We start from the raw sequence: 15,532 nt of genomic DNA, 5'->3' as shown, positions 1-15,532 counted from the left end.
GGAGTAAGCTGAGGAGGGAGGCTGTTACTCAACCACAAAGTGCAGAAAAAAAGCATTTTTTTTTTTCTCTCCTATGCTGGAGGATATCCAGCCAGCAGAGAGGGAAAGGAAAGGAGATGACTGGGGCACCTGCATTATCGAACAGTCAAACACTGAGAGTCAAATTTCTGATTCAACTGGAAGGGTTGGTAAACATAGAATAAACATAGAAACTGAGAAATATTTTTGTTAGTAACCATACAGAGATATAATCTGGATCTTAATTCTCTCAGTGAATCTCCTGCCAAGTTATGGGACTGCTGGGATCCCCCTTGTTGGAAAGATGGAGGGTGGTACATGCAAGTACATTAGAAAAGACAGAACAGAGACAATGGACTGTCCTCAAAAACAGAGATAGATGAGAGTCAGTGGACTCCATAGTTCTTAAACCAACAAGAAATAAAAGCTATCCACTTTACACTCACTTTTCAATGTCACTGTTCTTACAGGTCTTCTGCATGGTTTCCTGTTTACTGCTTTCACCATTACTCGTTGAGGGCATTTCTGTTGAGGGAAGAACAGACAAATTATTAACAGAACAGGACATTTTACCACTGAGATGAAGTAGTCTAAGTTACAGTTTCAGAAGCAGAGGACTCCGGTGAGACATTTTCACGTCAATTTTTCAAGAGAGGAGACCAATACCACATACCCCTGCCTGGCAGGGAGGCCCTCTCCCTGCATAGCACAGTTCCACAAGTTAGGCTGAAAGTACAATATGTACCCTCTTTTCACTACAAACTGACTACCCTTGCAGATGTGCCAGCTGTTCAACCCAGGATTTAATTCAGAAAGGTTTGACGCAGCTGTTGCACCAAAAAGTACTTCCAGAAAGGTGACTACAGAGCAAACTTATCCAGCCCAGACTCTGCTCTCAACTTCCCCCTTTTTCCAAGACCCTTCAGGCACAGACAGGAAGAAAAATATATGCCAGTAAGTAGTATGACAGAACAGTCTGCTTGTGGCTCTCTTCTCAACCAGCAGTCCCATGGCTCCTCCCAGCACAGGAGGAGTGTGAGCCTCCAGGAAAGCTAGCAGTCAGAAACAAGCCAGATGAACCATCCTGGGGCCAGTCCCTGGGCTGCAGGTTCAGCACCACTGCCTCATGTAAAAGGTATGAAGAAAACAGAGCTCATAGCAAGCACCATCAGAGCTGCTTCCTCATCACTGCTGTGGCTGCAGTTACTGAAGCTGAACACACCTACAAGCGAGTGAGCCTACATCAAAGAAAACAGATGTGATTGCCTACCCCACAGAAGCAAATGCCTGCGATAGATATCTTATGTTCTTCATTTAATCATCATGCCCTTGGCAAAACTGCTCCAACCCAACCCCCTCTTCCACTGACAGTCTCTTATGTCTTGTAGGTACGTTAAAAGCTGGGAATCAAAAGCCCAAAGCACTGCTGTAACAGAACAGGAAACAGAATCATTGGGACAAGTCTCTTCAGGTCACTGAGCTTCAGCTCCCTTCCTAAGGGAGCTAGAATAGCACTGCCCAGCTCTGGAAATGGATTTGGCATCTACAGCTGGAAAGCGCCAGGTTTTATTATTCTCATATTTCCACTGGGTTGCTGCTTACACTTCCAGTGCTGCTGGCATTAAATAAAACAAAGCAACAGCTGAATAGGTTTAACCCTCCACCCCTCAATTAATCATATGAGCTTCCAAATAATTTGAATTACTAATAATGTGAATTAAAATTTCACATTCACTCGCTTGCTCTGGAGTCTCTGCAACAAGTCACAAGGTAGCACAGATCCCAGAACCTCCAGCATACCCCTTTAAAGATGTGAAGATGATAAGCAGCTGAGGGGAAAAAAAAAAAGCAACAGGTGCCTATATAGTTTAAACTCCTAACAGCTGAACAACAACATTACAGTCAAGCTCTGATGGCTCCCTCTGTGATATAGCAGTTTGTCTTTTAGCGACAAGACAGCAAGTCAATCCAATAGACTGTCTCTATCACCATATCACTTACAGTTCCATTTTGGGAACTTCCCCAAATTCACTGGCTACAGTTCACTGTGCTATAAATTAAAAAAGATAACATAATAGATTGCACACACATCTGCTGGTACTGCGCAAGAGCACCTGTACCTAGCATTTCCCTAATTACTGGTAATTGGACGGAATACCTATCTGCCCTCCTGTAGCTAACAGATGAATTATTGACATGCTTAACACTCACCATCGCTGGCCCATTTAGAAAACTCCGGCGTTATTCGAGTACTGGGTGTGCCACCACTAAAAGAGAGAAGGGCAGAATGTTAAAGGTTGAATGTGGAAGATTTTGCTGCTTGGGAAAAGCCAGTGCTTCCACCCACCAATCCAAATACATCTCTCCCAACACTTCTAACTATCAGTCTAAGCATCAAATGTGAGCTGCTGGCTTGCTGCAGGAGGTGTTTTTGTGTTAGCCCGCATCTCTACCAGTGAACTCCCAACCTGCTCTTCTAGCTGAGACCTCTGCTGAATCACACGAGGGTTGTGATGCTTACTGAAGGCTTGGGAATCAAATAGCACCTGTGACCTAAAGCTCGTTCTCGAATACCCAGCTTCAAAGATGAAAACCCTACCAGTGAACAGAAATCCTCCATGCTGCAATAGCTTCTTGCTTTAGAACTAACTGTATGCCATCACAAGCCCCATCCTTCTCATTTTCCCATTTGAAGAATGACAGCATTGAAGTGCAGACCGCTCCTGGCCCCATCCATTCATTTGCAAGCCAGTAACAGAGGCAGTAAGAGAAAGGGATCTTCCCAGGAGCCTGTATACTTGTGGCTGTATAACATTTCAGCTCTATGAGCTGTGACAGCTGTGCTCAAAAGGTAACATAGGCTTATGCTTCAGGGCATCAGCTAATTTACCTAATTTACTGCATTCCTACAGAAAGTTGCCCAAATTTCAAAGTGCTTTCACAAGCAACATTATCCCTTCTGCTTTACAGAGAGATGTGGAAAGACTTCATACAAACAACAAAACATCTTAGGCGCAAGTCACATGAAGGAACTGGGTTTCCACATCTCACATCCTCAGTGGTCTCACTTAAGTGTTAAATGTCCACAGCCACTAATAAGGGACACTGATATCTTGTTACAGCGCTTCTTTTTCTTAGCTGTGAAGGGGCTTTAGCATCTCTCAGGCACGTCTGTGGTCTAGCACAGTTTGCAAAGTACTGAATGGATCAATGGTTTGGATCCAGTATGGCAAATACACACTTCTATGGAGTGGAACCTAATTTTGAACTAGTGTTTGTGACAGACTATGCAGTAAGAAAACTTCATTTCACTGCTCTATCAATCACTTCAACCTTGACCTCACAGGATCACTCTGCAAAAGAGACAGAGGGGTAATTTAAGCCCTGCTTTATGCAGGGCAGAGGGCTTAGAAAGCAATCCTAGCTCTCTGTTAAGACTCATTTTACTTGCCTGAAATGCTTCCCCAAGCGCCCTGAACGCTGTCTGCCTACATTCTTGACACATGCTTGTGGGCATAGCACTCATTCTGCCCAGACCTGCATGCAGGATTAATCTGTATACCCTGCAACACAAATATGATGCAATGAAATCATACCTTAGGTGCCAGTCTCCTAATACATGGCAAGGTGTGCACAAAGCCCTGACACAGCACAGGTTCCCCATGGCTAGAATCCACCCTTTGTCCAGCACTGCTCAGGGAGAAGATAGCACTGGCTGGGCAGTGTAGTGGTTAAGGTGGGGAAGTGTGTGCAGGGAAGCTTTATGAGGCTGCACAGACAGAAATGGAGACCCACCTGTTACACAGTGGTTCTTTGTAAGACTCCCTTATGGCAGTCCTTTGGTCAAACAAACAGATACCTTCCACAAGTTGAGATTCCCCAGAAGTAACAAAAGCGAATCAGAAAGGCACAGCACTTACTTTAAAACAGCACCTCGGAGCGCCTCCCTCTCTTTGGCTTCACCTGGCTCTTCTCCAGTGCAAGGGATAACGTCTGCCTCTGTGTACCTGAGCACAAGGAGTTAAGAAACATACAGCCTTGCTGCAGACAATGGAAAGAATTCTGAGATGGCTGGGACACTATCTGGGATACAGAACGTATTCACATCAAACCTCAAAGGAACAGCAGCTGGTATCCATGGAGAGGCTTGCTTTTAGATTCTGGATAACAGTTTTGTTTTAGGTGGAAAGATACAGACAAGTCCTTAGACAGCAACAAAACCACAGCTTTTCAGAAGAGGAAAACCAATTCCTCAACCTCTAAAAGTGAAATCTGCACAACTCTACTATTTCTGTTTGAAGTATGGAGATCAACCAGCTAAAGCTAGATGCTTTGGTGTTAAAGACTGGTTCAGATCTGAACACAATCTAATTCTGTAGATTTATATTCCCTCTCAACACAGCTATGTCGATGTCTGCCTAATACCCTTGTGGGAAGTCCTCCTTGATGGCTGCACAGCTGCTGTAGGGCAGAAGTTCTGGAGCTGTGTCTGAAGAGTCTGGCTCCCAGCTGGAGTTCCAGAAAACTGCCCCTAATGAAGCGTCTAACAAAAGGAATAAAAACTTATTCTCACAGTTACAGCTGCAGGTGAATAATGCTCAAAATATTCACTGCACAAAACCCCTGAAATCAAACAAACGTCTTGTGGAAAATAAACTACATTTCTAACCACAAAGCAGGAAAAGCTACCTATACAGAAGATGCTTGGACAGACACAAAAGTTAGTATCACTTATGAAATACAGACCGGAGAAACAGTAGTTTTGATCTCCTTCAACATCTCATACAGACTTCACTAACAAGATCTGAAATAGTTCCGCATGTATACAAGGACCTCAAAGAGAGGAAACTGAGAATCCCTATTAGCTCAAATAACGGGGTAACTGGGGAAGGTGGTGCCCTTTCTAGTATGGCTGGACACACTGCTCAACACTACCCAGAGCAGTGCTACATAAGCACTAGCTGAAGATGGATCTCTAGGCTCCCTGTCAGTTATAAGCCTTTCAAAAACGATACTGTGGTTTCCCGTATTCGAGTGTGTCGTCCCCATCCACATCCAGGTCTGCGTCGCTGTCTGGATTCTCTTTGCCGCTGCACATGATGAACCCAGAACCTGGAAAATAAAACAACAGAATGTGCTGGTGAGCATTTGAAGTGGAGACCAAGCAAAGGAGATCTTCTAAGGATAGGGGTACCAGCCCGCAGGTCATCCTTTACTCTGAATGGGCTCACAGAAGGAATCATCATTTAAAACAAACAAGCAAACAATGCATTCAGGGTTTTTTTTTAATTATTTGAAATGTTTAAGAAAAGCAAACCTGCTTCTAAGAAAACATCAGACTTCAGTCATTAGCAGCCCCTTATGAACACTTCCTACATGAGCAAATTCTAGTACAAGTCAACAGGAGTCCTGTACTTCTAGCAAGAGTTGATCACGCACAAGCCCAGTCCCAAGCAAGAGGAAACAATGCCAGCTGTGCAAGTACTCCTTTCTAGCAGTATATAGATTTATTTTGGTTCCAAAGCATTCTGTTGACTGTGTTACAGCTGGTTGTAACGAGGTTTCTTTTAAATGAATGCAAGCACCTACAGAAGATGGATCTTCACTTGCTATTTACTACCTGAAGATTAGTAATAGGACGGAAGCCCTTATACTTACCCTCTATGTGTTTGAACACTGGACATGCTCTCTCCTATGCAACTGAAAAATTGAACAAAGAGCTCCTGCTGCTAGGGTAGTGCAAGGCCCTTATCTGCATTCAATTCTATAGCAGATTTAAGGTGAGTTGTCTTGGGACATAAACTATACAGACCTAATTCTGCTCACTCTGGCTGCCTCCAGCACGCTCCTTCACTTACCATCCCACTCTCCTGGGACAGATGGCACTAGGTGGAAGGCAAAGGATGGGGCACAAACAGATGGGTGCTGACCCAAGTCTGTGACCAGGCCTTCAAGCACATCCTATCTGCTGACACCCAACAAGAAAGGTAGAGGTGGCCTTGGCTTTGCACGAATGTCCCAAAGGTGGTAGATTTCTGCATTGTCAATCTAAGTGCAGAAGACAGGCTATCGTTAATGTAGGAATGGTGAACATGAGGTGCATCTCTGAAGAAAGATGATGTTATCAGAACCTAAGTCAGCCTTTTGAGTGGTATGATGGCTTGAGTTGGGCTCCCACAGTCTCACATGATCAGCAGCAGACTTGTACTTTCCCAGCTGAGAGGAGTGAGCTGTATTCCTAAGTCTGCATCTGTGCAGAGAACAGGGCAAGGTAAGGTCTCATTTCCAAGGACACCATGCAGACAGAGCCCTTTACTGTCGCTCTCTAGGAATGGATGCTTTCACTGATTCATTAAGCCCCCAATAAAATTTGTTTATATGGATTTGATATTTCTCTTCCCTGAATATAAAGAAGGTCCTTAACGAGGGATAACCGTAGCACAACGATTTTAAGACTAACCTTTTCTAGAAGCATAAACTACCTTTTACTTGAAAGTAATTGCCAGCCTTAATTTCCAGCAGAAGCAACGCTGCTAGCATCGACAATGCACATCCACCCTGTGTGTCAGGTAGTGCAAGAGGTGCTCGTAGGTCAGCTCTGCAGTGACATCAGGGCAGCCTCCTTCCATCAGAGCCTTTATAGGTGTAGTGGCCACACACTGCCAGCCAACATATGTCATGAGCTGCCTCCTATTGCTGCAATGGCTCATCTAGTAAATCTTGGAACCTTCAGTTCATCACAATGTTTGGGAGAAGATTTAGAGTACTAAGAGAGACCTGTCAAAGAAGCTGGATAGTCTTTCAAAGCTGCCTGAGAAGTCGCAGGGGGTGATGGGGCAGTAATTTACAGGCATGGCATTTAACCTGCAGTAACACCATCCCCTGCACCTGGCATTGCTTTAGCCCATCACTTCTCAAAGGCCATAAACTTCGGACATATAGGTCTTCATTTTTCTTTTGTAGCTGTGGGAAACACAAATCATGTAGAGCTAGAGCTGTGACTTGGCCTGTCCCAGAGGTGATCTGAATGTTAGCCAGATAACGAATACTTGGAGACTGCTGGGAGGGAAAGGGGTCCAAAAGAGTGAATCTAAAAGAGACTGCTCCCTGCATGTCTCTCTCTGAAAGAATGCCAAGCACTCAGAAATCGTGCATCTTTCTATCAATTTTGTTCCCAAGTGACTTAAGCTGACTAGTGGTTTATGGTTAGAGCTTAAGAAAAGAAGATCTGCTTACTGTGAAACAATTTACAAATATGAAGGCACCTTGACTTCAGAATCCCAGTGTCCTTGCTCTCAAAACCTTTGCACTTAAGAAAATCCCTTTTAAGTCTGTAATGGTAATACTCCACAGATCTTTTGCTAAATCTAGCTCTGCAGTAGAAATGACTGCATTCCCAACAGGGTGCTTTCTTTCCTACTGTACACAGGAATGCATAGGGGAAGGGTTTGGACAAGACATGTTCAGATGACAGATGTGCACTGGGAGAAGAACAGAACAGAGTAGTTCACAGACTAAGCTGAGCTGTAGTAATAGGGCAAATTTTGCCTTCTGATAGAACAAGGACTCCCAGACCAATGCCTAAAAGAAGTCACAATAAGGTGATCCAACTCTGAGCTCTACGCCAAATATGGACTATTTTTTTTAAAGTGTTTTTTTTTTTTCTTCTTAAATAAGTGTAATTCATTGTAACATGGTAGAAATAAACCCAACAAACTAATTCACGAACTGTACACTAAACAAAATAAGCTCTGTACCAAGAAAGATTCAGTGTAGTCGTGCTATCAGTTAAGACTTCAAAGGTTGTCTTAAAAAAAAAAAAAAAAAAGTGGGGGGTGCAGGGAAATGACAAAATATGATTCCAGTGCAAATCTAAAAGTCTATAAATCCCAGTACTACCACTGCATGTTGAGAATGTGAAAGAGGAGGATGCCAAGCTTGGTCCAGCATCCCCTGCAGGAGGGCTGGTGGCAGGCCGCTCATTCTGATGCCTTCACCTGCAGCAGGGATGGATCCCGAGGCCAGTTCTGATGGGCTGGGGTTTAGTGCCACAGCTCCAACCCGACTCTCCTTGCCTAACTTCCTGAGGTTGCTTCCATGCACAAAGCCAGTGAAAACACCCACACAGCTGTTCAAATATTTGACGTCTGAACTGCTTGACATTATTCATTCATCTCAGGCTCATTCAAAACAGATTTCTGGACAAGTGCTGTTATAAATGGATTAAGAGGGCCACTAAATGCAAGGAAGGCCTGATAGGATCACACCTGCTTCTCAGTAACTCAGCCCAAGACTAAAGAGGGCTCAGAACTTTAGCTCATGCTGACAGCTCCACAGTACCATCCAGAAACGAGGAAGATGCGAAACGGAGCACTGAGGGCACTGAGCAGAACAAACCAGCTCTGTAACGGGTCTGTTTCAGACCCAAAGGAGGAGATGAGGAGCTTCCAGAAGACCCCCAGCCACCACACGTGGGTGATTTGCAATCCAGCAGCGTGCCCCCGGTTCCTTGGCAGGGCTTTGCTACCGAAGGACACGCAGTAATTCACTGCATCCGCAGAGCTGCCTAGAGTGCACTGCTAAAACCAATGCCACTATCCAGAGGTCAATGCTCAAGACCAGAACTTTATCCCAATGTGTTAATAAAGTGAAATCCGACAACTGAATGTTAAGTTGTACGCCTGACCTAGGAATTCACAGGAGATGTGATCCTGAGGCTGTTATTCATAGGAACAGCTGCGAATCTTACACAGAGGGTCACCTAAAGCCTCAAGAACATAATTCCACATGTGAATTTGAAAATGCTACTTACAGATTAAACCAAAGCACAAACTCTCTTACATCTTGGTGAAGAATTTTTTTTTGTTCTTGCTGTGCACTTGGCAGGAGGCAACCACTAGTCATGTGCTGCCATCCCCGACACAATTAGCCTCCTGATGCGAAAGCACCACAATGCTCTGACAGTCTTAATCCCTGCTGCCTCCTTAAGGTCCAGACAAACAGGAGTGAGCAGGCAGGTCAGGCACTGGGGCCATTAAGCAGAGAAAAAACAAAGTTACAGCTCTGTCTCCAATCCCCATTGCTCTTGCAGCCAGGTGCTCTGACAAGCAATTCCAGCACTGGTATTGAGTGGCACCTCTATAAACCCTGTGACAGTTTGGGAGACAAACTCCCCCATCAATCAGAGTGTACCTATCAAGATCACTTACCTAGAGCGCCCGCTGCCCTCCGGCACTGTGTACACAGCTTTGCTTGGGCTGGCCTTGGAGCAATCCACCTGAGCTCCGATTCAAGTCGGTTTCTGAAAATTTTAGGTGATCTACAGAAGCAAAAATGTTTCTGAAATACAGAGGCCGAGCTCTGAAAAGCAGGACATACTCACACGCCTCTTCACCACCACCAGGCTGCAGGCACTGACAGGCTATAGGAATCAGCTGAGCTTGAAGGAGACAGGGAAACACTTCGCACTTCCTTCCACGTACAAATTAATAATGGCTGGTGATAAATCTCATCAGAAACCTTTTTTTCCCCTCTTTTCTAAGTTTTCAGAGCACTTTGTTTTCTCCTAAGCTATCCCCTATGCCTAAGCATCCTCCCTGACCTCTGCACCACTCCTCAAATCGCAGCTCCTTTGTGCAATCCCCCCCGATGACAGGTCATCTCAACATATCTTCACTGAATGGCAGCTCTGGCTCAGATAGAGAGTCATTAACATGATCTATATAAACAGATTCACAGAACAGAGCAGATAAAAGGACCTCACATTCAAGTCCCTCCTTTTCTCCATCACACTCGGCAGCAGATGGTTGCAGTGACAACATATGCTGCTTCAGGTGTTGGCACCGCTGTCTCTCTTGCTCACAAGGAGACTGGCGGACAAAGGAACAGAAAGGTGGGACAACCAGACCAGTGTAGACCCAGATCTCTCAGCCAAATTTCATCAACACAGCAGGGAAAACACAGGCCTACTGTGCTCCTCAGCTCCTACCTGGGCAGAACGGTCAATAAATGCACAGAGAACAGCTGGTCCCCAATGCCATCCCATCAAACACAACCAAGGAACAAAATTAAAGTGTTAGTGGTAGTATTAGCCACACCACTGTTGTGACAGCAGCTACTTGATGCTGCTCTTGCTGAAGATTAAACTCATAGGAATAACCTGGGCTTGGCTCTCAGGAATGAAAACTTCCTATCAATATCGGTAACACATAAAATTCTGGATTTAAAGAAAAATTTCTGTAAGCGGGTCTAAATCGAAATCCATCTCAGCATGCAGCTCTACTGGGGCCTGTGCTGGCTGGGAAGAGGCATTCATTCTGCTCACAGGTAATTTGCACATGTTCAGGAAAGAGAAAAAGTCTCCCATAAATCTCAGAACTGCAGCCCTCGCTAATTATACTCCTTGCAGAAACCCCTTTCTGCACAACCTCCCCTTCCAGCACGTTCACTCTATTTTCTTAACGAAATGTCACTCGTTGGCTTCTTGCAGAGTAAAAACAATGAGGGCAATAAAAGTAGTTTATGCAGACACACGGCCAGGCCTCACACACACTTCCCGAGAATGGCTCTAAACTGGGTTTATTTCATCAGCTGCTGAAGTATCCCAAACTAGCACTAAGAGGACAAGATGGCACGGATGCTGTTTTGTTTTAAAAGGCGTTTGGGAAGAAAGAGAAAGCCATCAGGGGTTCTCGAAAGGAAGAGCGAGATGGAGAATGAGGCCAACCTCAGCCCTTCTCTACATTCATATCACTTCCCCAGCCATATTTTTGGACAGTCAAATCGTTCCCCCATCTTTCCTAACACAAACAGGGACAGAACACTTCTCCTAGTGACTTTCACAGCCTGTTGCAGGAAAAATGACATTTGGAAACCATGAAAAGCTGCTTGCAGGACAAGGGTTTCATTTCTCAGGAGCGAGATCCATTTCAAGCAAAACGATGATTTACCTGAAAAACTGACACCCGCCTGTGTCATCACAGCGTGCACCTGAAATAGCAGATGCATCAATCGGAGGCCGTCTGTTAGCTCCCACGGCAGCACAAACAAGCTGCCAGAGAGCCAGCGGCTCAGCAGCATCGCGGATGCTTACAGCAGTTTTTGCTCACAGATCAGAGGAACAGCTGCCTTTAAAGAAAGGGCCATATAATTTTATGACCATTAACATCATTTTGCAGCAATGCGCTGAACAAAGGGCAGGCAAGCTCCGTGGGTAAGGGTAAGAGCCAGCTGCTGCGAGGCTCGGGGAAGAGGCACTGGGGAGCTATCTAGGGGTAGGTTTCTTCTATACCTCCCAGGTACAGATCGTGGCTATAGATGGGGATGCAAAGATCTGATCTGGTGTGGCACCTCCTGCAAAGCTGCCTCCCTGAGCACTGCACCAGCACAAATCTCGAAGGTGAGAACAATCTCGCGTCGATCTCAAAGGCTGCTCTTCAAAACCCACAGCTGAAGCACAAAAGCGGCAGCAACAGCCACAGCCTTTGCAGCCACTCGTTTTTCAAAGCCGGAGAAAGGTGGATCTGAAAGCTTTTGTTCCCCCGGGGAGAGGGTGGAAACAAACAAAAAAGGAAGAGGGAGAATTAAAGTAATCTTGAATCGCTAAGCAGATTCACATCGCCGGATCAATAAGCACCACTGACAGGGATCACAGGAATGTCGCAACTTTGCCAATAACACAGCAGCACGGCAGAGCTGGCGGGATGACTTTTCTAAGGCAGCCGAGCATGAAGCGGCAAGGCTGGCGCGCAGCTGGAGCAGCACCCTGGCTTACAGCGGGCCCTGCCAGCTCAGCGCAGTTTGTTTCAAATAACGATGAGCACAGAGATTCCACTTGTCAGGGAAAGATGGGGAAAGGAACAAAATTTCACAGGCCGAGCCCACGCGCTCTTCCCCCAAACTAATTCTTTTCCAGGCTGGAAACAAGAAAGAAAAATCAGTGTTAATTTAATCAATTGATCAGCCTATTGATCGGAAAACTGGAGCTGCTAGTTAGCCGTGTGCTGCAATGCCCTCAACTCTGAAACCACAAAACACGCCATCGATTTCTTCGCTTCCAGCTCCGAAACAAGAAATAAAGCCGTGCTTTCAGCGGGAAAGCAACTTTCCAGGATGCGAGCAAACGAGTGCAACCGGCCAGGAAACAGGGCCTGCCGCACCCCGCCAGTTCCAAACTGAAATTAGTTACAGATGCAGTCACGGTGCCTTGTGTAAACTCTATCGATTGGGTAGCTGACAGTCGTCGGAGCCTCCATGCTAGGACAATCAATCCGGCTGCAGTGTCACCTGCCACTTTGCTGAACAGTTGACAATGCAATTATCCAGTGTGGAGGCAGGGAGTTGGCGTGTGTCAAACGCAGTTAGCCACTTTCCGGACACTACTCGATAATGCGTTTCACCACCGAGTGTAAGAAGAGACATGTGGAGACAGGAGCTGTTTAAAGCCATTGAGACCCGTGCTCCTTTTTCCTTTAGAAAAATCTCACTGCCCCTGACTTAACAACTGTATTCTAAAATGCTATTAAAATCACGTCAATCAGCTGTGCGGTGCTCAGGGCTGAAGTTTGACCCGAGGCTCCCAGAAGAAGGTTGCAGTTCTGGCAAAACTGCAGACGCTTGGGGAGAAAACATAAAAATTATCAAATGACCGTCTTCAAGCCTAGGACTTTCAAATCCAAAGCAGACAGACCACTAGAAAAATGGATCGGAGAGAGCAGCTAAGCAAGAACAGCAGATGGGACTGGAAGGTCTTACACCGCATGTCTGAAACCTAGGAAAATTGAAGTTTAAGGGGATGCTGTCAACTTGAAATCCAGTCAATTTCAAAAAATGGAGTAGTTTCAGGTGCTCTACCTGCTCCCTTACTCCCCCTGCCAATTTGCAGGGGTTTACAACTGCTTCTTCTGTTTTCTTTTTAATTAATTTTTTTCTCCTTTCTCTGTTGCTGGGTGACAGACATCCCTTCCCCCCCTCAAGCGATATACAAAACGCCGTCAAATGGAGAGAATTCCCCTTCATCCCACAGCAACTCTTTTTCTGGTCAGGATGACTGTTGCTGTTACATAAATCAAACAGCAAGAGATTTAGTTGATTGTGCTCCTCCCAGCTAATGCGTTCTGGCAGTTTGAGCACAAAAATTAGGTTCTCAGATTTTTGCATGCGTTAAAGTTAATGAAAATGCAGTATCAACAATCACGACTTTTAGTGTCTATAAGCACCGGTTTCTTTTTTTCTTCCCCCCCCAAGTTAATGTGATTTTTACTTTGCTGAGTCCTATTAATCACATGATGTTCCAAAATGATGAAACCAATTGCTTGAAGCATTATGTGAACTTTAAACACACACGATATCGAACAACACTTACGTGGTGGCTCATGATGGTTTTTATAGGTAAGGTAGGTTTTTTTTTTAAGTTCAAATCAGATTATTCTCACCTCTTTGTTCTACTGACCAAAGTCAGTCCGACATCAATATGCGACACAGTGCCTAAGAGACATTTATTAGTCACAGAATCCCTCAAATTCTACACATCATTATAAGCTATGGTGAAACAGTCAGGTATATACAGGAATCACATGAGCTACAGGACTACACAAGCAGATCCGCAGTGTTTTTAGCTCAAGTATTACCTTACAGAGAAGTATTTCCTCTCAAAGGAGAGATGCCAACATGAAGAAATGCTTGGGCTACTCCATCAGACAAGTGCAAAGTGCTGTCCTTCAGCAACAAGAGGATTACTGGGATTACCACCATTTTACACTATGGCTAAGGTAAGGCATACAAGCATTCTGGGACAAAGCAGTCCTCTAAAGAGAGGTTAAGGCATAAAATAAGCACTTGAGAAACATCAGATTTACACATCTCACCCACTTCAAAGCTTACAACAGGTAGAAGTGGCCAGCAGTAGGTAGAAAGCTGAACATAGGAAAGCAAAATTGCCAAGAAGGAGAAAGTGAGAAGGACATTCAGATGCAGATGCAGTACTGCATTCACCTTACAGACCAAGCCATGAAGAAAGCTCTGCTGGAAACTTGACAGAGAAAGGCAATGAACTGAATTCTTGTAAAGTAGGAGGAAGATCAAGAATTTCATTATGGCAAAGATTCCCCATACTCTCACCACAGACTCCTCTGCATCCAAGTTGAAGCCTGCTTTAGAATGACAGGGCAAAATGAATGAATTCTGACTCATCCCATAGAAATGGGGAAGATGATTCTGGTTACTCAATCAGCCTTCCAAAAAGGCCTAAGTACACCAATGACATTTTATTTCCCACGTGGCCTTGTAGGAGAAGCTGCAAGTTTCAGCTCAAATTCCTTTCCTGAATATATCAGTTTATACCTTCTTATTGGTATGACCCTAAATGCTGTGTGAAGCTCATCACACAGAAAAATGGGAAATCGCCCCATCTGCAGAAGCTTTCCTGCATGCCCCATTATATTTTATCTGAAAAAGAAGGCACATCTGGCTCCTAAGGGGTTTTAGTTGTGTCAAGCTCTTCTGCACTATCTTCACAGCATTAGAGAAGTTGTTTCCTCGTGCTTCAGTTTCCCTATACATGTAAGAAAGAGGCAGTATTTTGTTGGAAGAGTTCGATGATTGTTACATTGCACTGAGCAGCACAGCTGAGTTTTCCTCTTCTATTTCTTTCTGCCCTGGTAGTTACCAGACAAACTGTACTCACCAAAACCTTCTGCTGTGGCAGGAAAACTGAAGAGCATCTACTTATATTCTGAGGACAGGATTTTACACTTGTGAATGTGCTTCTAATGTTAGAGGTCTTCAGAAAGAAAACAAATGCAGGAACATGCACTATTGCCATAGAGCTTGCTTGGACAACTAACTTACAGAGGAAGAAGGCCAGTCTACATCATTTGCTACTCAAACCAATGCACATCTGATTCTGCAGAGATAAAGCTGGCTGTGGGACTGCAGCCATCTGCTGTAAACTTTCACACATTTTAATATAGTCTCACTTTCTACACAGCTGCCCTAATCGTACACAACATGAGATTCAATGCAAATGAGTACCCTGGGATAACTACACTTGGTTACAGCTTATAAAGCCTTACCAAGTCTCTCTTCTTATGCGTTAACTGATGCTGCTCTTTTCTCCTGCTTAATACATTAACAAATAGATAACAAGCCCTTTGCTAGCCTGGGAGCAGAACAGCATGGAGACAGTTGGACTAGATGAATCTTAGAGATCTTTTCCAAACTTAATGACTCTGTGAAAGAGAAGCTTGAGTCAAGCAATCCTCAATTCATCTTCAGAAGCATTCACAATCCATCAGTTGTCATCACGGTGATCTTTCTTAGAAGGCATCTGCCCCTGAAAATTCCCTGTTTACCATCAACACTTTCAAAGTCTTTCTCTCTTCTGTGTCATTTTCAAGGAAACTAACCTGCTGAAGAAACCCCCGAAAGCAACGGTGACTATCTTGCTTCCACGTCCAAAGGAAAGCTTTGCCTGGGGGAAGATGGAAGAGAGGAGGACGGTGCGGGTGGAGAGAAC

At 44.7% G+C, this 15,532-nt stretch overlaps 1 protein-coding gene across 5 annotated transcripts in view; it reads right to left on the bottom strand.

Annotated features, from left to right (window-relative positions):
- The window catches only part of RNF220 (ring finger protein 220), a 159,921-nt gene that overhangs the window by 20,972 nt on the left and 123,417 nt on the right, over positions 1–15,532 (bottom strand). For all 5 annotated transcript variants that reach the window (XM_042873202.1, XM_042873204.1, XM_042873203.1 and 2 more), the window contains 4 exons: positions 5,034–5,130; positions 3,939–4,025; positions 2,230–2,285; positions 465–543 (listed from right to left, as the gene is read on the bottom strand). In XM_042873202.1, coding sequence (XP_042729136.1) covers positions 465–543; positions 2,230–2,285; positions 3,939–4,025; positions 5,034–5,130 — 319 coding nt within the window. The remainder of the gene's footprint in view (positions 1–464; positions 544–2,229; positions 2,286–3,938; positions 4,026–5,033; positions 5,131–15,532) is intronic.

This window comes from Lagopus leucura, unplaced genomic scaffold, assembly GCF_019238085.1.
Source record: "Lagopus leucura isolate 7727_CA_CO unplaced genomic scaffold, USGS_WTPT01 Super-Scaffold_100009, whole genome shotgun sequence".
In the NCBI taxonomy this organism is placed as follows: Eukaryota; Metazoa; Chordata; class Aves; order Galliformes; family Phasianidae; genus Lagopus; species Lagopus leucura.
This window is presented reverse-complemented; position numbering and strand designations above follow the sequence as displayed.